Source organism: Cebidichthys violaceus, unplaced genomic scaffold (assembly GCF_023349555.1).
Source record: "Cebidichthys violaceus isolate CVI_PGR_0920_01 unplaced genomic scaffold, fCebVio1.0.p SCAF_2, whole genome shotgun sequence".
In the NCBI taxonomy this organism is placed as follows: Eukaryota; Metazoa; Chordata; class Actinopteri; order Perciformes; family Stichaeidae; genus Cebidichthys; species Cebidichthys violaceus.
In genome coordinates this window covers 9,573,815-9,601,423 of record NW_027176372.1, presented here as the reverse complement: position 1 = coordinate 9,601,423, position 27,609 = coordinate 9,573,815, and the positions used below count along the sequence as shown (strand labels likewise).

The following is a 27,609-nucleotide window of genomic DNA, read 5'->3' as shown; positions in this document are numbered from 1 at the left end:
CCCTTAAGTAGTACTTAAGTAGCATAAATATACGCTTTTTCAACCAGAGTATGATATTTTTGTGACCAAACACACTTCCTGTGGTTAGTGTTTCAATAAATTGAATATAGATAAGAAGATACAATATAAATGTTTTCTTGTTTTATTGACCAAGAACTTCTCAGTTAGATAGAAAATATACCTCAATTTAAAACAAAACACTGTCAAAAACCTGTTATGTAATGTATCACAGTAGACTTCTATAACTTCAGTCATGTTCCATTTACCACCTGTCTTAGTGTGCTGTATTAGATGCTTCAGATGCCTCCTGCAGATACTGTGTGGTCAGATCCCTTTAGTTAAACAAAATGTCAGTCAGTCTCTGGCAGGGCCTGCAAACGCACCGCGGTGTTCTTCACTATGTGTGCTTTGTTAGTACTGAGAGACTAAACTCTGCAGAAATGACAGTTCCCCTTCTTTTTTCTTCTTCTTTTTGTTCCCCACAACACCTATACATTGCTGTTTTCTACTAACGTCTCCATGGGGATGCAAACAGAGGAGCATATTTTCCACTGGAGCTGACAGCTTGCGATGCGGAGTGTCAGTAAATCAGGTATGCTGCTCTAATTGCCGCTTGCGGAAGGCCGACCGCAATCCTCTCAGCTATGACACTAAAAATGATTGAGCTCAATCGGAGTACAATGCAGCGAGTGTGGAAGACGTTTTTGTTTCCGGGGCCGCAAAGCTGATATTGAATGATATTTGGGACCCCTGGCTGCAGGTTTGACCAGAAGGCCTCTCTCTCTCTCTCTGGACTCAGATGAAAGCCCAAAAGTATCAAGTGGATAACGCTATACTTACACTTCTGCTGTAATCCCTATAAACACACATGCAGCTCATAATTTGTGCGCACAGCAATTTACTAAGGAATAAACAAACAACAAAGAGCCTGAAATCAATAGTTGCAGGATTCAAATGACACAAAGCTGCAGAGAACCATCCCTGCGCAAACACACTCTTAGAAGTGGCCTTGGCTTTGGAGCAACAGGTGAGCTTCTCGGCAACTCCCCTGTCTTCCCCAACGCAGCCTTCTAAATATAGAAATTATGCTCTCTGATAATTGGGGGCAGACAACAAAGCCGGCTATATTTCCACCCTCCTCCTCCTCCTCCTCCTCCTGCTGCTGCTGCTGCTAAGTCATATCCCCAGCTGACAAACAGCAGGCCTGAGATCAGAGTGTGAGAGCTTGAGTGCTGAGGGAACACCTGCGCTGTCTGACTGGACGGCGAGGATAGACACAGAAGATCACTGACTTCCACACCTGCCCGTGGACCCATGCCATACACACACATACACACACACACACACATACACACACGCACACACGCACACACACTTGATTGGGTTTCCTCAAGAGCCCTTTAAGGCCGCCGCTGAGGAGGTGATGAAAGTCAGGGAGCGTCCGTTAAGCGTGTGAGACGGCCCTCCAGAGTGGGTGCGGATGAGGGGTTTAAGTGTTTTCAGCGTGTAGCCGCAGACCACCTGGAGGAAGGAGGAGTAGGGGGAACAAAAGCATCTGTCTCAGGGCCAGGTAGACTCCAAAGACATCGGTTAAACAAGTGCCAAGGAGCACTTCTGGGCGTCAGGTATCACAAGTCAGGATTTCCAGCGTGTTTGGAGGGATGACCTTCAACACGTCAAAAGGGGGGCAGATAGATTTGCACAAGGTCCGCTTTTTATGGGCACAACAAGGGGTGATGGCAAAGTGCCCTGCACTGAGACTTACGAGACACAAAGCTGCTGGAAAAAGTCATGGACAAACTATTGCAGCAACACGCTTTCTCTAGCTCGGCAAGATGGGATGGGACAGGAATGAAGCGCGCCCCGGTCCATCAGTTTCACGCTTGTTAACTTTTCTAGGAAGCTAAAGAAAGACGAGCGAGTGACAGCATCTTTCCAAAAACAAGCACCAGACTCCTCTTTCATGTTGAAATAGGCTTGCGTGTGTTCACCCGGTGGGGGGTGTCCACGAGCACGCAGCTTATAATACACTCCGGGGGTGCTGTCATTAATCGACGACAGAAGTGCGTTGATGTTCCAGGGCGTGCAGGTGGGAAAGTCCCACAGTATCACACTGCAGACAGGAGAGAGTTGGCAGCCGGGTTGGCTCCCCGCATGGAGACACCCCCACTGGCTCGCCATCACACACACACGCTGAGATCACAGGCCGAGCTTTCATGCTTCGACACAGCCCCCCCCCCCCCAGCCGTGGAGGAAACAGATATGCAACAGTGGCTTTTTCAGAAAATAATAATTCAGCTGATTTGTACTGCCTCATTCCAACTACAACATACTTTTTGTTGCTCTTTTGTTGTTGGGACAGTAAAACAATCTTACATCTTTAGCGCAAAGAAACATAAGCTATGAGAATAAGTCGTGCACGTCTTGTTTTATAAAACATTTAAACAAGTCTATCATCCTCAAGCAGAGGTCACGTAATCCTTATCGCTCTGACCTCCACACAACGTTGCCGTGCCCGAGCTAAAGGTCGGATTTTATTTGGCCCTGATCGTGTTGTTGCATGGTCTCTACATTCAGAGGATTCTGGACGGAGGCTTTGAAGTTTTACGTGTGCATCAATTCTACGACCCCTCTCTCGGCATAATGGTGTCCATAAAGAAAGACAACATTGGTCTCGTAAGCGGGTTTATATGTTTAAACTCTGAAAGACCAAGGCAACCGATAAAGTCAACTTTTCAAATTATTGCTTTGTTAAAAGTACAAATGTGGGTTCTTTAAATAAACATTGGTTATACATTCATCTCTGATCATATAGGCTGACACAAAATAAAGCATTTTGATCACATTTTGAGCAATTTATTGTTTGTGTTGTCAGTTTGTTGACTTCAGATTCCTCCTGTAACACAAGTGACAGTAGTTTGGTGCGAATTAATATGCCATCATAACAAAGATTCTTTAAAAATTGATTCACAGTTGCCATATTTCAATAAAATAGATTCCTCAGATCTTTTCCAAATGTTGCCAGTATGTTTCATTTTTTTGGACATATTACAGTTTATCACTAGCTGAGTTTTGAGTAAAAGACATAATGGTACAGTGTCTCAGTCTTTATATAATCAATACAGTTTCTAGTGTTTTTTCTATATTGGATGTATCTAACTGTAAAAAATATATTCTCAAATAAATAAATATAAAACATAAATATATGTATCTAGAATGAATAAATAAATTGTTACATCTTTTCAAACAGGTCTGGACACAGGTAAGAAAACCAAAAGACTGAATTCCTTCAAAGTCGTTCTGAACAAACTGCAGCTTTCTGACACAATACCCAAATTAAAAGTACCATTTGAGTACAGCAGTAAAGATTCCCATGGACTCAGGTGACATCCCCATCTGACCAGAGGAGATGCTCCCTGATCGCTCAGCTCCGTCTCCCATTCCTCTCCTATTCCACGCGGATACTTTTTAGATTCGTCTGAAACAAACAGCCCCCTCATGCCGAGCGTGCAGACATTCTAGCCCGTCTTCCTGGCTGCTGAGAGATGGCCCATGCATTCCTGCAAGAGGCCCCGGTGCCTTTATCCCTGCAGGTCGGGGCTGCTGTCCGCCAGCCTGCACGGGCCACGTCCCCGCCCGCGTCCCTCATCTCGTCTCTGCTCCCTGCCCGCAAGGGCTTAAGCAGCTATTCCTGAACTGGACCGGGCCTCCAGGTCTCAGCTGTGTCCCAGGATATCCCTGTACAGCTCTGGCACACGGTCGGGGTCCACAGGCCTGGGCAAGAAGTGTGTAAATTTCTGGTGCCGCCTGGATTTAGTCCCGTCCCTTGGTGTCCCGTCTTTGTTCAACGCCACAAAATAACGTGTCCCTTTGTCTCCGTGTTTGTAGAGGTTGGAGGAGTATGTGTTGTACCAGTTCTCCTCAAACTGCTCCTTGAAGACACACTCGGCTGTGAGTTTCTCCTGAAAACAAAAGGGCACAACATTAAAATTAGCCCTGACTTGTGATGCAGAGCCAGAAAAAACATATTTAAGACACATTTAATTATTTTTTCAAAATGTATCTTCTTGAAAGTCAAATTCTCAAAATATGAGAACTGAATAAGAGCCTTGTTGGTTATCATCATGTGGTCAAAAATTAGGATTTGGGCGACATGAGCAAAGCTGGTACTTACAGAGCCATACAGCTCTCCTTTGTCGTTCATCCCCAGATAGAGTCCACTGTCCACACCTCTAATGCTTATCAACCCAACAGCAAGGCTTATAAATTCCAAAATACCTGGAGAAGACAAACAGTTGTTCGGTACAGACTTTGACAAAGATGAAAGAATATTAATAAAATATATTAAAACAATTCAATTAATTCTATTGACACATACTATACATTTCATGTTTTAAAATTAACAGAATATAACATTTTAATTTTCATCATTCTTGTTCACTCTTTCATTGTTGCTGATTCTTTCGACAATTACTTTATTATAAAAGTTGGCCACTTTCTATATATTGCTTCATATTTTATATATCTAAATACATGAAAAGTACGCCTCGGTGTTTACCGTAACGACTGTGGTCCTTCCTCGTCCCTTGCACCGTGCCGTCCGGAAGTATTTCCAGATGAAACCCAGTTCTGCAGTATAACTGTCTCCTCCTGAGGATCCCTTTGAGGTGCGTTAAGTCCGCCGCGGTGCTCCGGGAGAGCCTGTCCCCAGATATGAGGTGCTCCCCGAGAAGCGTCGGACTGTCCCCGAGTGGGGTCAGGAGGAAATGGGACCCGACCTGCGCGACACCATCGATGCCGTGCAAGACGCCTCCAACTTCCCCCAAAACAGCAGCAGCCATCGCGTTAAAAGCTCGGCGGCTAAAGTTCAGCGAGGAGGTCCGGAGGGAGCGCTCTTGAGTAGTGGACTACCTGGTTGCCACTGTCACTTATTGCATGTTTACTTCCACCTTACTTAGCGCGTGTACCAGTTTGCACACGCGGACGCGCGGATTTCTCTCCCCTGACATGAAACGCTCGCCACTGTTGCCTGCACCGATTTCTCCTCTCTCTTTTTCTTGTTTTCTTATTTTACCGCTGCGTCTTCATCAGCTGGGGGTCGGGTGGGCTCCAGTTGCTGCTCAGATAGCCCTCACGTTGCATACCTGTTCGCGGCGTGCTGCCTCGGTGGAGCCGTGGAGGACGGACCCGGCAGGAGAGGACTCAGTAGTTAAGTGCGGAATAAACGCTGCAGTGAAGGTAAAAAGCAGCTCCTGGAGGGCTTTTGCGCTTAAAGTGGCAAGGGGTGGCGAGGCAGGTGCAAAACCACAGGACTAGTAATGGGCGGGGCTGTCACAGTCCAGACGTGCCCTGGCAAGGATTTTTTTTCCTTCTCCCGGGGCATAAAATAAGAGAAACATGGGGAGAGAGAGAGAGTTGCTGGTGGGGCTGTGGTGAACTGAGCACCTGCATCACTTTAAATTAAAATAAAACATGTACACACAAAACTACATGACACTTTAAATCAAGTAGGTCAATGTGTGTGTTTCTATGCTTGTGCGACGATTTCAACATTTCCTTCACTCTCACGAATGTGACGCCCCGTAATCCCAGAGCGACTTGAAATACCCACGGCATGTCTCGCGAGCTCGGAGCAGCAAGCGGCTCGAGCTGCTCTGCTCTTTGCTGTGTGTGTGTGAGTGAGTGTGTGTGTGTGTGTGTGTGTGTGTTCAGTTACGACACCTCAGTGTAAACAGTCATGGCTGCCCTGCGCAGGCTTATCCCTCTGCTCACAAACAGTTTAAGAGCAGGGACGCTCGCGGCTCGGGGACAACAAACGTCCTCGAGGGCGACTAAAGCACTGAAAGTTGTCGCGGTTGGAACGTGCGTCACCGCCGCGGCCGGAGCTGCCTATTATTATCACTGCTGCTCGCTCTCCGGTAGACGCTCCGGGTTGAAGAGCCATGTCGAGGCTCGACTCTTGCATCTGGCGCTGCCATCAGTTTCTGCCACCGATAAGGTACAGTGGGACATTTGTCAAGCCGCGCGGCTTTATAGTGAGAACGTTCAGCTCACGTGGCCTGTACTGTGGTGAGAAACGCTTCATTTTTAATTTGCTATATATTTTTTTCATCTTAATATTACAGTAACGAACGGAGCATGTGCATTTCCAAATAGAGATCATATCGTGCACGTGAAAACTACAATAACGCTAATGTGTCGCCAACATAAGGAGCTGTCCCCGACCTTTGGTGCTGAAATGGCAAAAACGGTCAGAGGCGGTTCTTAGATCACGTGACCTAATTGCTGCCATAACTGAACGTTTTGTCTGCCTTTTCTGAATACATGTGCATAATTAGTATTTACTATAAGAAAATTTAAATTAAGACACAATATATGTTATATCGATGTATACATTATACTGTATTTAAATTTTTTAGGGGCTGGACAAAATAACAACTGTGTAATGTAGTGCAATACAATATTGGCCATATCGGTGGTGCTGTTGCTGGTGCTGGATTTAAAATGCTCCTGTTACACTACCCCATCCCAAATTACAGTGGTACATATATATATATATATATATATATATATACAGTATATAGATGCACACAGTGCATTAGTTAAATAATCTATCAATAAGCAACTTTTTGGATAAAAGTCGTTCTTTTCTGTGTTTGATGTCATTGTAAAAAATAAACAAGTTGTTTTTGGCACAACATCACCTACTTCCAATTAAATTAATTAATACAAAAAATATTATGGATTAATCAGAAATAAAAAATAACCATTAGCTGCCGACCTGGATACCAGGAAATATGGGCATATTTTCTTGTGAAATGTGTTACCCGATCAGTTGATTATTCAAAGTGTTGTTGATACATTTTCTTTCAATTGATTCATCAATTACTTAACTAATCATTCTAACACTACTTTGCAGGTTTTGCATCATTATAATAATCATTTGCCCTCTATTAGATGTTACAAGATACAATGTGTATCTGCTCCTTGATAGCCTACACACCAGCTCCAGCAAGTATCTTCAGCTCAGACATGTGCTGACCTTGTTGACAGGATTTTAATAGATCATAGGGGACACAACAAACAAGTAAAGCTGGTCTGGTTTGCACACCTCTACCAGAAGATTCCTTGTTTTGTATTTTTGTGTGGGTTGGAGAGAGGACCGCTCGACTGGTGGCCACAGGCTGCAGGAATCCATGGACACAGGAAACTGGACACTGGGGCTTGGCAGAGGGGCTGACATCTGATGAGAGGTGGGGGTGGTTAGAGGGGCTTTAATGGTTAAGCAGAGGGGGGCACACATTCCCTGGGTGTTTGCTCTGTGCCCAGTGGACCTGGCACTTTGCCACGTGACAGAGAGATCCACTCTGTCTTCACCAATCCAGCCTTCTGATCTGGCTGGGTTTGAACAGTTGTAGGGACATTATCTGGTGCACGGGGATGACAAATATGGCTGACATAACATGCGCCCCATTACTGAATTAAAGCACGGGCCTCTTTGTTGTTCCATGTGAGCGAGGCTTTCCGTGACAAGAAGAGCTGCCGTGGATTTCATCAAATGCATCTTTCAGACGGTGTTGATACGATTTTAAATATTTCCTGATGGTGTATGCGTGTGTGTGTGTGTGTGTGTGTGTGTGTTTTTGCAGGCCCGGACCTATGCTCTGGACGATGGAGATGTTTACATGTCGCCTTATGAAAACAGATTCCGCCTCTTCAGTTCGGTGGAGTACGAGGGCCAGCTCTACATGACGCCACTCAGCTTCATAGAGTCCGTCACTATGAATGAACCCAAGAGTGAGTGCACTCCTATTACTCAACTCCTTCACACAATACTAAACATCCTCTGGAGGAAGGGAGGAATCATTACTGATGTTCGGGCTTAACAATTTTATCAATTAATCTATTGACAGAAGATTGATTAACAACAGATTTGACAATCAATTCATTGTACTAAAATGTGAGGGTTTGCTTGTTTTCTCTCTTTTGTTGTTGTAAATTGAATGTTTTTGTGACTTTGTACCGGTGATCTGACATAAACAACTTGATAACGTCAACATGGGCTATCTGAGGGATATTATTATATTATTATATTTTCGGGAGTTAATAGCTATATTTAGACCCTGATTTCTCTTGTTGCAACAAAAGTTCTTGAGTTCCTAAGAAGGTTCCTGGAAAAGTTCCTGCGTTGAACCAGGCCAATTCAGTTTGTCTAAAAAGGCAGAGGACACAGTCTCTGATGTGATTATGCTCCTTTTTTTTTCTTCCTTAAAGTGCTATCATCAATCGTTTTGTAAGGAAAGGGGGCAGTTTCCTTCATGAAGACTGCCAGTGTGCTGCACTGCAGATGCTACACTGCCTTTGTAAATCCACCGCATTTGTCAGCAACCATTTGCTTAATTACACCTCCATCAAGTCATCAGATAAACCCCCTTTATCCTCCAATTACATGAGATCGAAAAATAAAAAAGTCCTTGTGTTTTTCTCCTGGAACATTACTTGTTGCTGAAGGCCTGTGAAGTGTCATCATCAGACAATAAGTTGCAGCTTGCAGAGCCTCAGTCATAACACCTGCATAAAGATAGGCATCTTTCCCAGCAACCCCACTTTTATGGCTCATTTATGTGGCAACAAACTCGCAGAGACCCAGAGAGACCAAACAACTGAGCATGGATGTCATAAATGTAACGATAAGACATTCGCATCACTGCGATTGATTATGGTGTGAGCCGTGTGTGTGTGGCCTGCTGTCAAGTTTTGGACATGTCTTCACTGGCATCTAATGAGGGCGGTAAATAAGGGGCACTAATGTGTTAGCATGCCATTGTTCTCTAATGTGTTGCAAAATAGCCGTCATGGTGTTTTATGGTTATACTGTGGCCGTAAAAAGAGATGTGTTTCTGAGAGGATGGTGGAGTTCTGGCCATTTAGAAGTGAACCATTAGAGTCAAAACCTAAAGTGCTGTCATGTAAATTATTCATATCAGATCCATGAGGCATGTTTTTATGAAACAATAAGTGAAATGAACAAATACATGCTCCCATTGAGGACAAAAGCTCACAAACTGCTCAGAGCAAGCCATCACTTGGCAATCATAATCCCAGCTTTTAACGCAGGCTCTAAAATGTGTCAGTGGGGGGTTATTGTCACTGTTATCGATGCAGTTTCCCGAACAGTTTTTCTTTTTTTCCCTTTTTACAACACCTCCATCTTATCTTCTGCTTTATTGACCATTGGAATGCGTTCAGGGAGACGTCTGTCCACATAAACACCCGTTTTCACTTTTGTTTCCCGGTTCTATATTCTCAATATAGAATTCACCGTTGAAATATGTTAGTGTAAGTCACCAGTGGTATTCAGACCATTTACTTCAGTAAAAGTTCTTTTACCACACTGTACTAATACTCAACTAAAGTAAAGGTTTGGCCTCAAGTAACTCAAGTAAAAGTATTATCAGATTATTGAAATTGCAGCATCAAAGACTTCTTTAGTAAAATGTTCCCTGTCTGGATTAATATTACGGCTGCATGTGTGTTGTATTTTACTGCTGTAAATGTTTTAACTCTTTATAAACTGTTAGCTAGTTTACTCTACAGATATGCATCATATTCTATAAGATCATCATTTTGTTTGTGTGAGAACCACATTTCTCTAAAAAGTCAACTTTTCATGAGGCGTTTTAAAGAGTTTATTTTCTCAACCCATAGAGGGTCATCAGTTTATCAGAAGAAAACTAAACATTTAGTTTTTGTTTTCACTGGACAGGAAAGGTATGAAAAATTGTGATCTGAAATGAAACTAAAGCTGTCAGACAAATGTAGAAGAGTAGAAAATGTACAATATTTGCCTCTGAGATGTAGTGCAGTAGAAGTATAAAGGTGCATAAAAAGTAAATACTAAAATAAATCACAAGTACCTTAAAATTTTAAATAAATGTACTGTAAAAATCTGACAGCATGCACTAACTGTGAACCTTGTTTCGTTTAGGTAGGAGAGGATGGAAGTCCCTCACAAAAAAGGCGAGTTGTTCTGTCATCAAAGCACTTGTTGCTGTTTTACAGAATCTCTTCATCTGTGTAAAACCTCTGTAATTACGGTAATGCCAACAAACATCGCATTACGTTGTGATTACTCAGGATTTAGAAATGAATGAGTGATTTGGGATTTTCTTCTATTCTGTCAGGACTTAGAGAAGATGCTGGCTGATACCCCGCCTGTTTGGAAAGGATCATCCAATTTGTTCAGAAATCTTCGTGAACGAGGTGAAGTAACCCGCTCCATCTGCTACAGCTCGACACAAGCACCCATTGACTTTAAGCATTTCCCCTTTATGCTTTTATTTTTTTAAAGGCCTTGCACAGACTGTGCTCTAGTGGTGCGTGTCAACCTCGTATATATTCCAGAGCAGTGAGTGTGTTGTAAATACTATCTTATCTCTCCATCGCTCCGGTAACATGTTGTAGATATATTCTGAGGTAACCTCTGCTGGGAATGGTCCATTGATTATATGCATAATGATCCTTTCTCGAATAAAACATGTGATAAGTAAGAGGTTTCCTGGAAGAAACTATGTAATTTGGTACTAATTATTGGGAAAGTGAAAGAAGTTGTTCATTTATTTTCGAACGTTTTATATACAGTATACATTGTATTTTAGTGTGACTGTAACAGGCATCTTTGAATGTTAAGCTGATCTGTTAAAAGAAGGCAATTCATAGGAATAATTAATTCAAGAACTTCTCTATTTTCTCTATAATTTATAACAAATTGCAATGTTTTATTTAGGAGATTGGAAAATATTCTAAACATATGGATTTAAAATGGTGACAATTACACTTGAGTAAAGTTTACACATTTTGCATCACAATGAAGACTGTTAGAGCTGAAACTATCAGATCTGAATCATTTATTCAATTAGTCGATCGACAGAAAACTATTTGGCACCCAATGCACCTGGAGAATCTCATTTTACTTCAAGCTTGTGAAATATGACTGCACTCTTCGTCTGCAAACTCTGATTCTTAGCATTAAAGAAAATTAAGTTGCTAGTGTGAGTGAAGTTCTTTTTAAATTTTCCCACCTGGGCCTGCACACTCCCGCTCAGTATGCCATACGAGCCAGTGGAGCATCAGATCTCACTGTTCTGCTCTCTCCTCTGTTGCTTTAGCTAAGTGCCAATGCTGGGATTTGGGGCTTTTAATCCTGCTGTTAAACGCTGCGGCTTTGTCAGGAGGGAAAAAAGGACTGGATTGATCTGCGAACAAAGCGTCGCTTTGGAGAATGAGGGAGCCGTTTGAACCCGACTATGTCGAGACATGTCCCACCGGCCACCCCCCTGATCACCATGGACATTATGAAGCCTAAGAATGGCATTGGATTACATCTCCGGGACTGCCACTCTGTATGAAGTGTTGCTGTGGAATTCTTTGTATTGTCTAACAACATCTACTTGAGCTCAGAGGCTGAGCTGCAGGGAGGAGGAGGAGGGGTGGGCTCCCTCCAGGAGAGTGAAGGTGTGTGGTATTGGTGAAACATGGCTGGAATCTTAAAAGTTTTTTTCTCTCTCTCTCCTCTCTCAACCCATTTAAGCTTTCAAAGGCTTTGAAGCCAGAGATCTGTTGTCATTATAAGGCCGTACCTGCCAAACAGAGAGAGCATTAAACTTTGTCTAATGGCATGCATCACTAATTCTCTTTTCACACCTCAGTTTGAACACGTGTTTCACTTGCCTTTACCGACACTCATTAACAGCCTAGAGACCCAAGAAAAAATGACATCTTTGTTTGCTAGTTTAGTCCCCCCCCCCCCCCCCTGCAGCAAACCCCCCGTACCTGAATTCTTTTCCCATAACACCCAGAGCAGTCACCCAGAACTATCTGCGCTCGATTCTCTATCTTCCCGAGCAAACAAAAGCTTGGGAATGCTTTCAGAGTCAGAGGGGAGAAGCCTCCTGAGTCGGCCGAGATGTCTCCTGACACTCACTCTTCTCTTCTCCGTGTCACACAACAAAGGGAGCTGAAGGACGCGACACAAAAACCTGAATCGGCCATTCCCAATCAGTGACAGATCACTTGAGAATGTATTACACCTTGTTACCTGAACGGGATCAGAAGCCGTGGGCCTTAAATTTGTTTGGGTTTGTGTCCAGATAGGTCAGCTCAGTTGTAAAGCCTGTGTTTGTGTGAGGGGGAACACCAAGCATGAGGTAAAAGGCACCTTTTAAGATGTTATCAGTGAGGGCGAGAGGATTACTCTTGTCTTAAGGCGTGCACTGTTTCTTTGGATGGCTTATTCATCTCGGGCACATGACTTTGAACATCTGTAAACACCGTCAGCTTACAGGTTAATGCCATCGGATGCCATCTTGTGTGGAAAAGAGGTCATTTTAGCTTTTGTTTGTCAGCTTGACAATTTTTTTGTTCTTTTTTTCCCCAGGTGTCATCAGCTACACAGAGTATCTCTTCCTGCTCTGCATTTTAACAAGCAAGTATATATTTTAACTGACTCAAGGAGAACTACCTTGAAACGTATTTAGAGACTAAAAAGGTGACGATCCATTGTAATTCCTTTTCCTTTTGATTTCAGAGCCCCATGCAGGTTTCAGGATTGCTTTCAACATGTTTGATGCAGATGGGAATGAAATGGTGGACAAAAGGGAGTTCTTGGTGGTGCGAGCCTCATTGATATTCAGATATGATGTAATGCATTTGATCCATCATGTCACAAAATAAATTATGATCTTTTCACCAGCTAGAGGAAATTTTCCGGAAGAAAAAGGTCAGAAAGGAGGTTGCCGAAGACCCGCAAAGATTTGACCTGCAGGTATGTGTTGCTGTTTTTAAATGCCTCAACATTTTTACGTACAAACAACAGATCAACACGGCCCTCAGCAATGCAGAATGTGAAAGGGGTTCCTGGTCATTATGAACCCACAGAGGATTATTGCTAACTTTGCAGTTCCCCTCATTGTTTTGTTTTTTTCAGTTGCCTGCAAATTTCATTCTCAATCAAACAACAAAAAAAACTCCACTGCACACTACTTGTCCAGCACGAAATACCAGATAAAGTTAGCAGCTAGCAGCTAGCCAGCCAATGGGCAGATATTGGTGTAGACTGAGTTGGTGTAGACTAGAACAGTGCCAAAAAAAGAGTGGATATTGGACTTATATTTGTAAGGTGGAAGAAATACAACTCTAAATCAATGCTTATGTTGCTCAGCATCAGAAGTGCAAACGACTAACTGTTTGCTAACACTTTATGTGTTGGCCCTATTCATATATAAAAAAAACAAAAAACTATTAATTTAAATATATTATAATAAATATTATCACTGTATAAAGTTGATATAGCTAACATGTTTGCAAACGGTTGCCTATTTACACATCAAGCGGACACAGGGCAAATCATTCCCTTGGACTTATGTTTCTGCCAGCTGTCCAATATTCAGTCTCCTTCTAGCTCTGTTTGAGTCAACACCAACTCCTGAGGGAAATATCTGCCTCTTTAGCTAAATACTACGCCATGTTCACCAGCTAGTTGCTGACTTTGTCTGTCTGCCATTTGGTACTGGGCACCAGGTAGTGAACAGTGGGTTTATCAGAGCTTTAAAACAGTAAAGTTTCGGGCCGGCAATCCAAACAGTAAGCTGAAAGAAGCTAGAATGCTCCGTAGAGCTAACAGGGACTACAGAGTCAGGTGATTCTCTTTGGGTTTTACTACGAGTGACACCTTTCATATTACACGCAGTCCTTTTACCAATTATTAATTTAATTTAATTTAATAAAAAGATCAGTGCAGCTTGACATTGATCTGAATCTTAAATTTGAACCAATGTCTAACACGACAGGGCTTTGAGTTCCTAGAGAGGACTCAGGCTGCACAGAGGTGAATGTGGTCATACAGGGTAAAACATGTCTGAGGCTTTCATCTCTTTAGGGCCGTCTTGTGCCACATGCAGGTGGATGTAAACAGGCAGAGCTGAACAGAGCGATAAGAGCGACTCTTTGAGGTCTTATCGCACAAACACAACATGGAGGAGCTTACTCTGCCGGGACAAACGTTAGCATCTCTGGACGGTCTTGCATTAATCTGAAGCCCGTATAACACATCAAACAGATCATTAGAATGGGTACTCTAGATTTGGAAACATAATGATGCTTTTGCAAGAAGACAAAGTTGAGGGCAATGTCACGTCAAATAAATTTGACGGCTATGACTTGAAAAAAATCAATTGATGGCTTCAGAACTAATTTCCAACCATCTTCCTGTTCTAAAATACGCTGTGAATTATAAATGAATCTTCTCTCTGCTCGTTTTTATTTCAGAGCCTGCAGCTGTACGGTCAACGCACATCCCAGCCGCACAGTGTATGTATTGTTCTCTCTCCCTGAAGGAAAATGGAACCGTTCTGCTTGTTGCATGCATTTTTGGCATGCGCTCCCTCCAAAGCTGAAATCTATTTTGCGCACAGAAAATAGCCGCATGTGTGTCTGTTAACAGAAGATAACCTCATTCGCAGGATTTAAAATACACCACTGTATACTTCAGCATTATCTGACATTGTCTTTGTGTGTGGTTAGAGAAGGTGACATGTACTCGCCTTTTGTCAGCATTGGGCGAGAGATTCCACCTTAAAAAAGCTTTTACCTGAAGGCTGACAACATTTTGCCTGGACCCCCATGTTTTATTTTTACAGTTTCTTGAAGAGTGGTATTTGGACTCAGGTTACCTTTTGTGATGGCTTTGACCATGAAGATGCCAGTCAGAGAGGAGAACTGTGAAAAGCACTAAACACACACACACACACATACAGACGAACCCACAAACTAACAGAGGGACGAACCCGTCTGTTTGAAGATTTTACCTCTAGGTGTGTCTTTTTTGTTTTGATTTCTTCTGTTGTACTGTAGGTATCTTTGCAGCAAAAAGTTCAAAAGTCAAATATTTTCAAAAACACGGGCTTTCCCCGAGTATGTTCTAATTACAAGTGCTTCAGGATCTTTTCATGGGATGAGTTGAGTAACAGCGCAGTGCATTAAAGAGTTGTTCCGTAATTAGCTGTGGGATCACGTTGTAAATCTCTCTCTCTCTCTCTCTGTCTCTCTCTCTCTCTCTGTCTCTCTCCCTCTCTCTCTCTCTCTCTCTCTCTCTCTCTCTCTCTCTCTCTATCTCTGTCTCTCTCTCTCTCTCTCTCTCTCTCTCTCTCTCTCTGTCTCTCTCTCTCTCTATCTCTGTCTCTCTCTCTCTCTCTCTCTCTATCTCTCTCTCTCTCTCTCTCTCTCTCTCTGGGGAAAAGCGACGAGGTGCAGAAGAAAAGCTGTTTAATCAGCTGGCTCACATTCACCCTCAGGCTTGAGAGATGAAAAAAAAAAGTTGATAAGAGAAATAAATATTGTGAAATGAAGCAAGCCATACTTATGAACACGTGTTGACGCCAGCTGGCTGTTTCTGGTTGGCTGTGTGCTGATGCCATTTTTGAATGAGGTGATGTCGAGACTTGAAACATAGAGAATAATGAAATGACGGGGTGAAAAAATAGAATGAGAGCGAGAGGCAACAATGTGGTTCTGTTTATGACTGGGAGTTGGAAATCCAATTTTTTTTCTTAACTACTCAAGACAGATTCCCTGTGATCGTTTCATTGCACATGACACCAATTACAAGAACATTGTTGTTGAAGGTGGTGCCTCAGTGTAGCTGTAGTTAAAGTTGTCCCACAGCAGGTGGGACAGTGAAAACTGTGATAATGATAATGATTGGTTAATCAGAGATTGGGAGCCTGACCTCATAGGGAAAAATATACTTTTTTTGTTGCAGACATCTATTCTCTAAATGAACATATATGAACAATATTTACTGAGGTAATAAATAAAGTGAGAAGTTGGGTCATTTTCTCATAGACTTCTATAAAATGGCACTTATTTTTGCAACCAGAGTAGTCGCCCCCTGATGGCCATTAGAGGGAATGCAAGTATAAGGCACTTCAGCATCGGCTTCATTTTTCAGAACCGGAGGTTGCCGGCTGCCCTGAACCTATCTCACAAGACAACGATGTCTGATAACTTGCATTTACCTCTCAGCTTAACATCAAATGATGACAACCTGGCATGAATCACCCTTCGGCTCTCACGCCTTGCATGCTTTGGACATGTGTTAGCTGTGTTGGCTCAACGTCCTGCCAAGAGGCTGCATGCATGGCTGCAGAGCAGGCCCACGTCAGGGCCGATGGGCCTCTCAGATACACCGCCGACAGCCCCAGTCTGTTTCTGCCCGTCTGTCTCTGATGTTTTTTTTTGTTTGTTTTTATCTGACTTTTCATCTTCTTTCCAGTCTGTGCATCTCTGTCTTCCTGCCTGCCTCAGTGCTGTCCACGTTTGTCCGTCCATCTTCCTTCTCCAGATGTGTTTTGTCTTCTAACAGCTGTGCTTCAACTGCTGCCACAGGTTCTTGAAAAAGACAGTCAGCATGTGGAGGCCCGCGGCATGTGGGATGTTCTCAGACGTGGCACAAGTCAAGTTCTGTTTTCTGATCTCTCCGAGGTAGCCATGCCCTCATTACTTTGGTTATACAGTCAATACTGTGAACCAGGTTATGATTGTCCGTACTGCAGGTTCCATGTTAGCACTGTGGATTTATTTATTTAGTCTTCTTGTTAGCAAGAGTAAATACTGACTAATATTTCCCCTGTAGCATGTTTGATGAATCTTTTGCATGGCACGTGTTTGTATCGTGCAGAAATGAGAAATGCTGGCCCACTGTTTGGTTTCAGGTACGGTGAAAAATTAACCATTAACTCTTATTCGACAGCAGAATCTGGGTATGGCCATTAACTAACATCTTTGCTTCAAGCTTTCAGTGTGGTTAGATTAAGTCATTGTTAATGTTTACCTGGTGTTTTCATGATACACTCAGTTAGAAAAGAGCTCATTCTGGCAGCTCAGATTGGGATTTTGTGCAAATTTACTCTACTTAAAGCTATGATTAGTTTTAATTAAGTCCTTTCCCCTCTGTTAGCAGGTGGATGAAAAGACAGAGACAACGCTGCTGGTGCACTTCTTTGGGAAAAAAGGCAAAGCTGAATTGAAATTTGAAGATTTTTACGAGTGAGTAGAAAACCACTTTGTTCGCTCTGTAATTAATCAATATGTCCTCGAGAAAATGATTATCTCACAGTGTAATAAGGCCATTAATCATTTCCATACCTCCGACGGCTAAACCGTGCGACTATGTTAAGTGTTCCTTTGTGCATGTGAGTTTGTGGTGGTGGCGTTACCTGTCAGCGGTCCGTCTCGCTCCTCCAGGTTCATGGACAACCTGCAGACAGAGCTGCTCGAGATAGAGTTCCTCTCCTACTGCAAGGGCCTGCCCACCATCAGTGAGGAAGACTTTGCTCGGATCCTCCTTCGCTACACCAACGTGGACGACGTCAGCGAGTATCTGGAGAACGTGCGCCACGGCTTGCCAGACGAAAAGGTGCGCCATTTTTTCCCCTTGTGATTTCTCATCACGTGTTACCTCTGACATGTGATGACACTGACATGCTGAAACAGATGGTTCTTCCTTCTTGACCACATATTGAAAGGATAAAAAAAACATTTTTCAATTACAATTTGTGGTTTTAAGGGAATTCATTGTTGGAGCTAATTGATGAACAACAGTGAAGCGTCTCCCGCTACAGTTCAGATTGACTCCAGATACAGTCAGCCAGTCAGTAGGCTAAAGGCATTGTGCAGGCACGATGGTACCACACCTGACACCCTCATTGTGACGACAACCCTTGAGGACGTCACTGCGCCCGCACACGAAATGTAGGGCCGAGCAATGAGGAGAGAATCAAATATCACTATATTTTTGACCAAATACCTCCATACCAATATTGCGACAATATTATAGGGTTGATTATCGGTGCTATTACAAAATATTTAAACAATGAGATTTTTATGATAAATAATCATCAAGAATGTGGACATAATGACTAAGCGGGTAATGGGAAAATAGTAACAGCTAGAACAGTCTAATTTCAGAGATTTACATCACTTTAATGTAATGCAGCCTGTAAAGCCCTGAAAAGACTTTACGATATTCAAAATCAAAGCCCTAGTTCCATGACAAAATAACAAACAACTGTTTTTAAATTGCGGTTTTTGTACAGTTTAAACCATCTAAATATAATTTGTTAAATGTATGTTACCTTCTCATCTCATTCCCAGACAGAAAGAGATGAAGTGTTTTTCGCAAAATGTTGAACTATTCCTTTAAATGAATTAGTTCCCTTTCACAGATTTGCACTCTGGTGTTCTGTGTGAGTGTGAGACGATTTATTTCTTTTGGTACCGCCCGCTGAATTGGCTGTTGAGTGAAACATCCTCATTTTAAGCTTTAATTTGTTTTTCCTCTTGGCGCGCTGAAAAGACGGCGGCAGCTCCTCAGCCACCTCGAGTAGCCTGTTGCTAGATCTCCATTGACGATCAAGTGGGTCTCGTCGTAAGGGGCTAAGAGATATTTTATGGCCCTCGCCTTGTTAAAACAGCAAAGCGACACAGATTAGTCATTACTTCGTTTGTTCGGCCGTGTGTGCTGCCTGTTTGGCGAGGCCCCCGGCAAGAGAAGGAACTAGTAGCTGCGGGACGGTTGAGTGGAGATCAATGGACTCAGTGTTTGAGTCATCAGCCAAGCCTGAGATGTTTGGGGATTCATCACTTTTGTTGTTTTTGTTTATTCAAGTATCAGGTTAATCTGCCTTAGAAAAGTCTGCAAATGGGCCTGACCTCTTCCCAAAAGCTACAATCCTTCCCCTCCTCCCCCCAGCCGCTGACAGCTCAGCGTGTCCATACTGCACAGGGGAAAATCCAGCAATGTATACTCTGTCTGTTTGGGTGTGTTATCTATCTGCTGGCTTCAAGGTCCCACACACACTAAAGGATTCCCCCCGCAGGATGAAAGGAAGCAGATGATGTGCTGTGTGAATCGTAGCGCTGTCCTTTGCTGGAGTGTTGACACACGCAGCCGCTCGCTTTGTGCGGCACTTCATCATTTTCTCGTGTTGCAATTCGCAAGCTTTGTGTTTCGCGAATAAAAAGGCGTTGTTTTGTTGTCGTCATCTCTTCGCAGGGAATCACCTTTGAGGAGTTCAGGTCCTTCTTCCAGTTCCTAAACAACCTGGAGGATTTCACCATTGCCATGCAAATGTACAACTTCGCCAACCGCTCCGTTGGTCAAGGTGAAGAGTCACAGTTTGTAGTCACGTAATGGCGGCACAATGCTTTTTTTTCTGTAGTAAGTCAATCAAATGAGGCAAACAAACCATCCAGGTGACCCACACTCTTTATGATTTTGTCTCAAGCTAAAGTAATGTAAATATTGGTATCACACATCGGTAATGAAGACTACTCCCCGATTAACTGTTTTTCTTCCCTCCCCAGAGGAGTTTACCCGCGCCGTCTACGTGGCCACGGGCATCAAGCTGAGCCGCCACTTGGTCAACACGGTCTTCAAGATCTTTGACGAGGACCGCGACGATAAGCTGAGCCACAAGGAGTTCATCGGCGTCATGAAGGAGCGGCTGCACCGCCGCGGCGGGGTGAGACGGCAGAGGCCATTTATTGCTCTTTTATGACTCTGGAGGTGACAGAGGTGTCGGTGTCTGGACTCCACAGCAGCACTGGCTGATGCGAATGATACCAGCATTGTTGGTCTTTGTGAGCTACTTCTTAACGTCAAAAAAAGGGGACCACAAAGAGCTCAGAGACGGACACATGGATGCAAAGACAAGTCAGATTTAACAGGGTGAAGGACAAATAGGACAAATGTGGGTTGTGTTGAGCTCAGTTTATTTTCAGAACAGAGTACTTAGGCAGCTATTAGCATCACAAACACCACCCCTCCTGTTTAATTACAGGTCTGAATAAGTGCTAATTATGTCTCTTTTTTCTTTAGGTGTTGGTAGACTTAAGTTCCTCCACACCACAATGTCTAAATTACACTCCTGCCACTTTTTATTACTGAAACACATCTCACCTTTGGGTTGGCGACGAGTGATTTTTGTGAAATTATACTGCCATCTAGTGGGACACCATGATATTGACCCTCTAATAGTATTCTTCTCTCTTTCTCTCTCTCTCTCTCTCTCTCTCTCTCTCTCACACACACACACACACACACACACACACACACACACACACACACACACACACACACTCTCATAGGGCGTCAGAGTGGAGGAGAAGTTCACCTCTTTTAAGTCCTGCATGAGGAAGCAGCTCTCAGGCAAATAGGTAAAGTATGTTCTCATCCTGTCAGCATTTTTTTTTTAACGGGGCAAAAATAAACAATGCTTAGTGTGAGGTTGACTAATGCAACATGATTTGGGTTTCTAAACTGTTCCGTAACAGCATTTCCCAGGCACAGTATCCAAGTCAGTCTTTTCAGATGTTATTTTCGAAAGGTCCACACTCTGCTCGCCCGAAGCATTGAGTTACACTGTATTATTAACGCCTGATCAACTGCCACCAGATACCAGCTTAGGTCTGCACACAAGCAGTGAGCAGTGCACTTTAAAGCTGCGTGTATAAATGTTTCAAAGGAAATGCACCTCCTGGGAGAGGTGGGAGAGGGCTTGATAATCTCAGGAGAGGACTTGATCTGGATGTTTTTTCAATCAGTTTTGAGAATTTTGAGAGAAAATACAAAAAATGCTACCATTTTGCATCATTATTTGTTTTATTTAAATATATGAAAGTGCAGTGAACAATTAATATTTCACTTCGGTAGTATTCACATTTTCTGACATGACTGTGACCTTGCTGGCAGATATAGGGAGACAGAGAGAGAGAGACAGACGGAGTCAGAAAGACAGAGAGACAGAGAATAACAAGAACAACGTCAACAAGGAGCGTCACAGTCCTGAGAGAGACAAGGACTCTTCCTCACCTCTGTACCTTAAATACATTTTCTTAAACTGTTTTAATCATATCTATAATAGTCCTATATATATAATCTTCATCTGAACAATTCCACAAATTCACACCACAAACTGAAATACACATTTTTGTGTTGTTCTCTGTCTGAGAACATTTTCTGTATGATGTCAAGAAGTAAAGTGTTTCTTGGTACATATTTTGCACAGGTTTACATTTTACAAGATCCATGAACTTCAAAGCATGTGACTAAAAACAGCGTGTTAGTGTGCTCGGGTCGACAGTGATGTGAGGTGAGATATTCAACGATCACAACTATAACTGTTTATCGATATACAACAACGCGAACACAATTAAGTCTGTTAACTTACAATGAACAAATCAAATGCAAAAAAAATAGGTATACAACAACAAGCACGTAACAAACATTTTCGCAGTCCAAATCACAGTCACCACAGAAAGAATCGGAGGGTTTACAAAACACTGTAACACTGACTGGTTACAGTTTATGCGCCCACCTACCTTACTGTGGAAACAGGAATACACAACTCTCGCTGTCTAGCAGCTGCTCGGCCGTAGCAGGCCAGAGGAACACGGCACATGACAGAAGTCACATACTTTCAACGTTAATAACTTACAATATTATATACTTATACTTACAATGCTTGAAGAGCGCTACTTATTCCTATTTATTTATTATTTATCTAAGCATGTTATACTGTGTCTGGCATCAGTTGTGATTTATTTGTTATATTAGTATACTTGGGCTATGCATCTTCTACAGTAGGTCCATAATACATTCATAATAATATTCCAACTCAAACATTATAGGGTGCACTATTGGCTGCACTGCACACTGAATACATCGCAGTTCGTGACAGGTTGTTGTTTCAGGACCATGGACAGCGCTGTTTCTCGCGCGTAGGGGATTTGTGCGCCACAAACAACATGCCGTAACAGTTGTTTCTACGCGCCTACCTCTGCTGATCTGAAAGAATCATTCATGAATTCAAAATATATATATATCGGTCTGCTTCTACGTTCTTATGCAGGTGCTCTGATTAATAAATGTATTTTATTTAATTTTTTACAGTAGCCTTATGTTGTTGTTCTTACAGGCTGCAATGTGGAGTTGCCGGACATAACAATTGTCTGTGGCTACTAGCACCAGTAGCCCGCATATGAGAAGTTTAGGAACATCGTACATTGTAGCATCTACCAATCTATGGTCATGAAAAATAATAGCGCTGCACCGAAAAGTTAGAAGCTTTATTCATAATGTTGGCTTTCGAATATTAAATACATATTGATAAGTAACAGAAATATTGTGTTCAATAGTCCAACTTCTATCTAAAACAGGCATTAAGTGAACGATGCGGCACCCAGCCTTAAAAAATATCACTTAATAGTTAAGTTTAGCTACAGTGTTTATTCCACAAATATTTTCCATCACAAAATTACTGAGGGTTTGGTTATGTTTCTGTGTTGCGTTCAGTCAACAACAGTTAAAACACAGGTCATTCAGCATGAAGCCAAACATAAACTTATAAAAAGTACACTTCCTCACCAATCTGTAGGTCTTGGTCACTTGTAGATAAAATCCATCTGTCGATCATTCCAGGTGAACACTTTGTTAAACTCGTCCTAAAGGGCCTTCACTGTATTTAGACTCTGGCTCTCAATTGACAGAATAACAAAGGCCGAGAGCCGTGCTTGTCCAGTGCCCTTCCGACATGTCTGTATCCGTATCAAGGTAGAAAACATTCGCTCCACCGCGGCTGTGCTGGCTGGTATTGTCTGCAATAGCTGCAGCAACTTTGTTGCTTCTTGAACTGTGTCTTCTAAGTCATTTAAAAGGGCAAGGAGCTGTGAGAGCGATTAGTCCCTTACTACAAACGGGGACATCCGTTTGACAGCAGTAACTTAAATCCAGCAGCCATCCTTAATGTTTCTCCGTCCCAATAGTCAGGATTGTCATCCATGACCGTAAACACGTAGATACAGTCACTGACTGGTAGCACCACCACATAGCCAACATTTTTTTTACCGGTCTGTTTGAAAATGTCGTACACGTTTCTGTCCCTTTTTGTAGGTTGATTGAGGTCGCCATGATTTCTTTTTTTTGCTCTGAAAATCCAATTCGGTTTAATTGATCAGTTATGATCTGCGGGAGCCATGATGACACTTGACGTTTATGGCGTTTTACGTTAGCTACGATGAATGTGCTCTGACAAAGTGAAGTTCAAATCCAACCGTGCGCATTTCCAGTGTAGATTCTGGTTTTTCATATGGAACGAAGAGCATTGCAGGCATATTTACGTAAAAAGACAATAAGAGTTATGCTTTTTTTACATAAAAAATACAGGAGCTAAGTATGCATTCGTAACAACTTGGCATTCACAACGAATGGCCATTAAAAACCCTGTTTTCCTCCCGGTCATTTTCATATTCTATAACGCAACTGCTACATTTCTCATTATAACGTCTGAACGGTCTCCATCACACTTCATACGGCCCTGTCTCACCTGGAGCACCATAACACATACGTCAGGATGCTCTTCATTGACTTTAGTTCTGCCTTCAACACCATCATCTCCCATAAACTGGTGCATAAACTCAAAAACCTTGGGCTTTCTACATCACTCTGTCCATGGATTCTGGACTTTCTCTCAAACAGACCACAGAATGTCAGGATAGGGAACCTGACATCGACAACCACCATCCTGAACACTGGTGTACCTCAGGGTTGTGTGCTCAGCCCGGCCCTCTTCACCCTCTTCATTCAGGACTGCTCCTCCACCTATTCCTCCAACACAATAGTGAAGTTTGCCGACGACACTACTGTAGTGGGACTCATCTCCAACAATGACGAGACACACTACAGACAGGAGGTCCAACATCGGGCTGAGTGGTGCGAGTCCAGCGCGACCTGAAGGTGAAGATCAGGGAGTGCAAAAACTCCTACAGGAGGAAGCTGGAGGCCAAACTCCAGCAGAACAACGGGAATGAAGCAGATTACTGGCTTCAAGGTTGGAGGGAGACAACCAGGGCCCTGGAGAGGGCCAACAAGCTAAACTGTTTCTTCAATAGGTTTAGCTCACAGCCCTCATCTGTCTCCTCCACACACCACACCTCACAAACACCTCTGCTGCCTCCCCCCCTCCCCCCTCTGTCCCCCCCTGGTGAGCTGCATGGACACAGAGCCCTCAACATCAAAGGGCTCTTCCACCACCGACACCATGACCCCCCCCCCCCCCCCCCCCCCCCCCGACTGGCCAGGTTAGAAGACAGCTGGAGAGACTCCACCAAGGAAAGGCTGCGGGACCTGATGGCATCAGCCCCAGGGTCCTGAAGACCTGCGCCATCCAGCTGTCTGATGTCCTACAACACCTCTACAACCTGAGCCTGAAGCAGGAGGAAGTCCCGGTGCTGTGGAAGACGTTGTGCCTGGTTCCTGTACCAAAAAAGCCGACACCATCTGGCCTCAATGACTACCGACCAGTCGCCCTCACATCCCATGTGATGAAGGTGCTGGAGAGGCTGGTCTTGGCCCATCTTCGACCGCAGGTGAAATCGTCACTGGACCCTCTGCAATTTGCATACCAGCCTAATGTGGGAGTGGACGACGCCATCATCTACTTGTTGCAGTGAGCTCAGTCGCACCTGGATGGAACCGGTGGCTCTGTGAGAATCACTTTCTTTGATTTCTCCAGTGCATTTAACACCATCAAACCAGTGCTGCTGAGTGAGAGCTGCGGGTGGTGGGGGTTAACGCATCCACCGTTTCCTGCATCACTGACTTCCTCACAGGCAGACCACAGTTTGTCTCCCCTCCTGTTCGTACACCACTGACTTCCAGTACAACTCAGGGTCATGCCATCTGCAGAAGTTCTCTGATGACTCTGCAGTGGTCGGGTGTATAAGGGACGGACGGGAGGAGGAGTACAGGGCAGTAGTGGATGACTTTGTGGAGTGGGCCGGTAGAAATCACCTGCTTCTGAACATGGCCAAGACCAGAGAGATGGTGGTCGACTTCGGGAGGAGGACGACGGCTCCACAGCCGCTGAGAGTTCTGGGAGAGGACGTGGACATGGTGGAGGAGTACAAGTACCTGGGTGTCTCCATTGACAACAGACTGAACTGGAAGACCAACATCAATGCTGTGTACAAGAAGGGGATGAGTGGCTGGCCTGCCACCTGGTCTTCTGGTAAACTTCTACAGAAGTGTGATTGAAAGCATCCTCTGTCAGTGCTTTACTGTGTGGTATGCCAGCTGCACAGCAGAGAACCGGAGGGACCTGGCCCGGGTGGTTAGAACAGCACAGAGGATTGTGGGAGTTACCCTCCCCCACCTGGACACTGTGTGTGCTGGCCACCTCCAGCAGAAGGCCTCACACACCCGGGTCACTCTCTGTTTGTTCCACTGCCATCAGGAAGAAGATACAGGAGTATCAAAACCCGGACTAACAGGCTGAGGAACAGCTTTTTCCTGAGCGGTTTCCTCCTTCACCCCCCTCACCACCCCACCCAGCTCAAGAAACAAAAATAGGCAATAACACGACACTTTAACAAAGCACCTTTTTCACTTTAAAGCCATTGATGCCTGTGTTTTATCTTTTATATATTTATTTAATGTCTTGTGTTTTAAATCAGAAATGTCTTGTCTTAATGTTTTTATACATTTTACCTTGTTGCTGCTGTACTGACTGATGAGTTGCCAACTTAATTTCGTTGTATCTTTTTATAATGACAATAAACATCCTTATCCTTATATCCTTATCCATTATTGTTAGAAAGCGTGATTTACAACGGGGCACTTGCCTACCTGGACCGATGATTGTTTTACACAAATCTACATATGTAAATCTACATGTGTGCTGGCATTACGTCCCATGTTATTCTTTGAATTAAAGTAGAAGTGAAATGTGTAGATATGTGGGAGAACTATTGCTCCTTGATGCTTGTATGCTTGTAAGCTGTGGTCACTGCAGAGGACCCAGATTTGTTTCTGCACACTTGCACAACTGCTGCTGCACCACATGACGGTTTGATCAAGAGGTGTACTGGTTTCTGCTTCTCTGTAGTCGAATGTATTCTTGTTTCTCAGTATCTAATACATAAAAAAAGAATTGACTGCTGTTCTGTTGTGAGAACGAGATGATCCACAGTGGCGACACAGTGTGTTTACATGGACAGAGTGTCACACTGGACTTGTATTTACCGTTCTTCCTCTGTTCTGTCACCAGGTGGAAATCCCATCATCAGCGCCTGTCTTAACTGGACGAGCGGTGCCTCCTCTTTGCTCCCTACCGGGGACAGAAGGGTTAATGCATGCTGCAGCATCTTATTGCACTATGTTAGAAGCTTTTAAATAAACAGGAAGTGGTCAGCCTAATGGGAAACTGTTGCAAGTGGTGAAGCAAACTTAAGAGTTGCAGGAGTCTAATTTGAAGTAATCAGTTTGTCTAACAGCTTTTTGCTTGCCCAGAAGATATTTAACTATTTATTGATTGTAAATATGTTGATCAGTGATCGATTGTTAACACTGATTTTATTTATTTAACTTAAAGTCCAATGTTGTCTTATCACTGCTCTTCCAGTGTGTGTTGTTCAGTTTGAATCTCCGTTTGTCCCGAGCTCCATTCGGTACGGTGGCGGCAGCATTGCTCACATACTTCGCCCTCCCACTGGCTCTGCAGCCCCCTGCACAGATCAGTTCAGGACAGCACCTCCCCTCCTCCCTGTCCTCCTCCTCCTCCTCCTCCTCCTCCTCCTCCTCCTCTTCTCTCTCTGCAGCTAAAATCCTCCAGGATCCCCCAGAGCCGCAGCAGGCTTGAACAAAGTCATTCAGTTTGTGGCGTTTTCACTGTTTAACTACAGGCAGCTACCAGTGTTAATTATTTCTTAGCTGATAAAAGAAAAGTGCTATTTTCTTGCCACTGGCAGAGATGACCTCTTTATAAATAAATATGCAAAGAATTAAAGCCATGTTTGTTCCACTCTTGGGGACACTCAGCTTAAATTAGTTTTGGAGCAATTCATTGAAATTACCTTCCCTTTATGCTCTCTGAGAAAGAGTTTACACTTCATCTTCTTTATAGAAATCCTCACTTGTACTACAGTACAGTGCAGTATGTGAATTCTTGATGACCTTTGTTTCCTGGTGTAATGTTTGCTTTGGGTGGAGCTATTTACTGAAACAAGATATCAACATGTTACATGCTGTAACATGAACCAGATTAGTCAGTCTACCTCTTGAAGAGTTTTTGGAAACTTCTCACCGTGTGTCGTTCTTTTAAACCAGGCCTCGGCTGTTACACCGATTCATTTATAATGACATGGTACAATAAATATAATATAAAACATTTAGTGGTTTTGTGCTCTTTCTCACACACAAACACACATATGCCAAACAGCTACTAAGCTGTGAACTGATCACACCGTTCTCACCAGGCGAACGGCCGTCAACCTACCCTTCTTTGTAGCGACTGATAGCAGGAGCACAGAAGAATAAATTAATCGTTTTATTCTAAACCTGAAGGCGAATCATTAACAGTATTAATCATCAGGAACCTGAGGCTGTGTGGTTGTACGGAACTCTAATCAGGGACTTTTTTTTAATCTTTAAATGATTCATTCAGCAGGGTAATAATTTGCAGTCTCACACTCTAATCCTGAACTTCTTGAAGTAAG

General features: G+C 43.3%; 2 protein-coding genes across 7 annotated transcripts; one reads left to right on the top strand and one right to left on the bottom strand.

Moving 5' to 3' along the window:
- Positions 1-3,277: 3,277 nt before the first annotated feature.
- Positions 3,278-4,841, bottom strand: fgf20b (fibroblast growth factor 20b). The gene is made up of 3 exons (XM_068714286.1): positions 4,559-4,841; positions 4,175-4,278; positions 3,278-3,962 (listed from the first exon to the last, which is right to left on the bottom strand). The coding sequence occupies exons 1-3, from the start codon at positions 4,839-4,841 to the stop codon at positions 3,717-3,719; spliced, it is 633 nt and encodes a 210-aa protein (XP_068570387.1). The 3' UTR covers positions 3,278-3,716.
- micu3b (mitochondrial calcium uptake family, member 3b) lies at positions 4,837-27,255 on the top strand. Of its 6 annotated transcripts, none has more exons than XM_068714274.1 (15): positions 4,837-5,238; positions 7,650-7,797; positions 9,989-10,020; positions 10,185-10,263; positions 12,437-12,484; positions 12,587-12,669; positions 12,752-12,823; positions 14,326-14,367; positions 16,444-16,539; positions 17,018-17,103; positions 17,302-17,473; positions 19,112-19,220; positions 19,423-19,580; positions 20,206-20,274; positions 26,163-27,255. In XM_068714274.1, exons 1-14 carry the CDS (start codon positions 4,936-4,938, stop codon positions 20,272-20,274), a joined length of 1,497 nt encoding a protein of 498 aa, XP_068570375.1. In that variant the 5' UTR covers positions 4,837-4,935; the 3' UTR covers positions 26,163-27,255. The 6 variants fall into 6 exon arrangements, with proteins under 6 accessions (XP_068570375.1, XP_068570374.1, XP_068570380.1 ...); XM_068714273.1 differs by having other exon boundaries at positions 17,015-17,103; XM_068714276.1 differs by lacking the exon at positions 4,837-5,238 and adding an exon at positions 5,733-5,998.
- Positions 27,256-27,609: the final 354 nt, after the last annotated feature.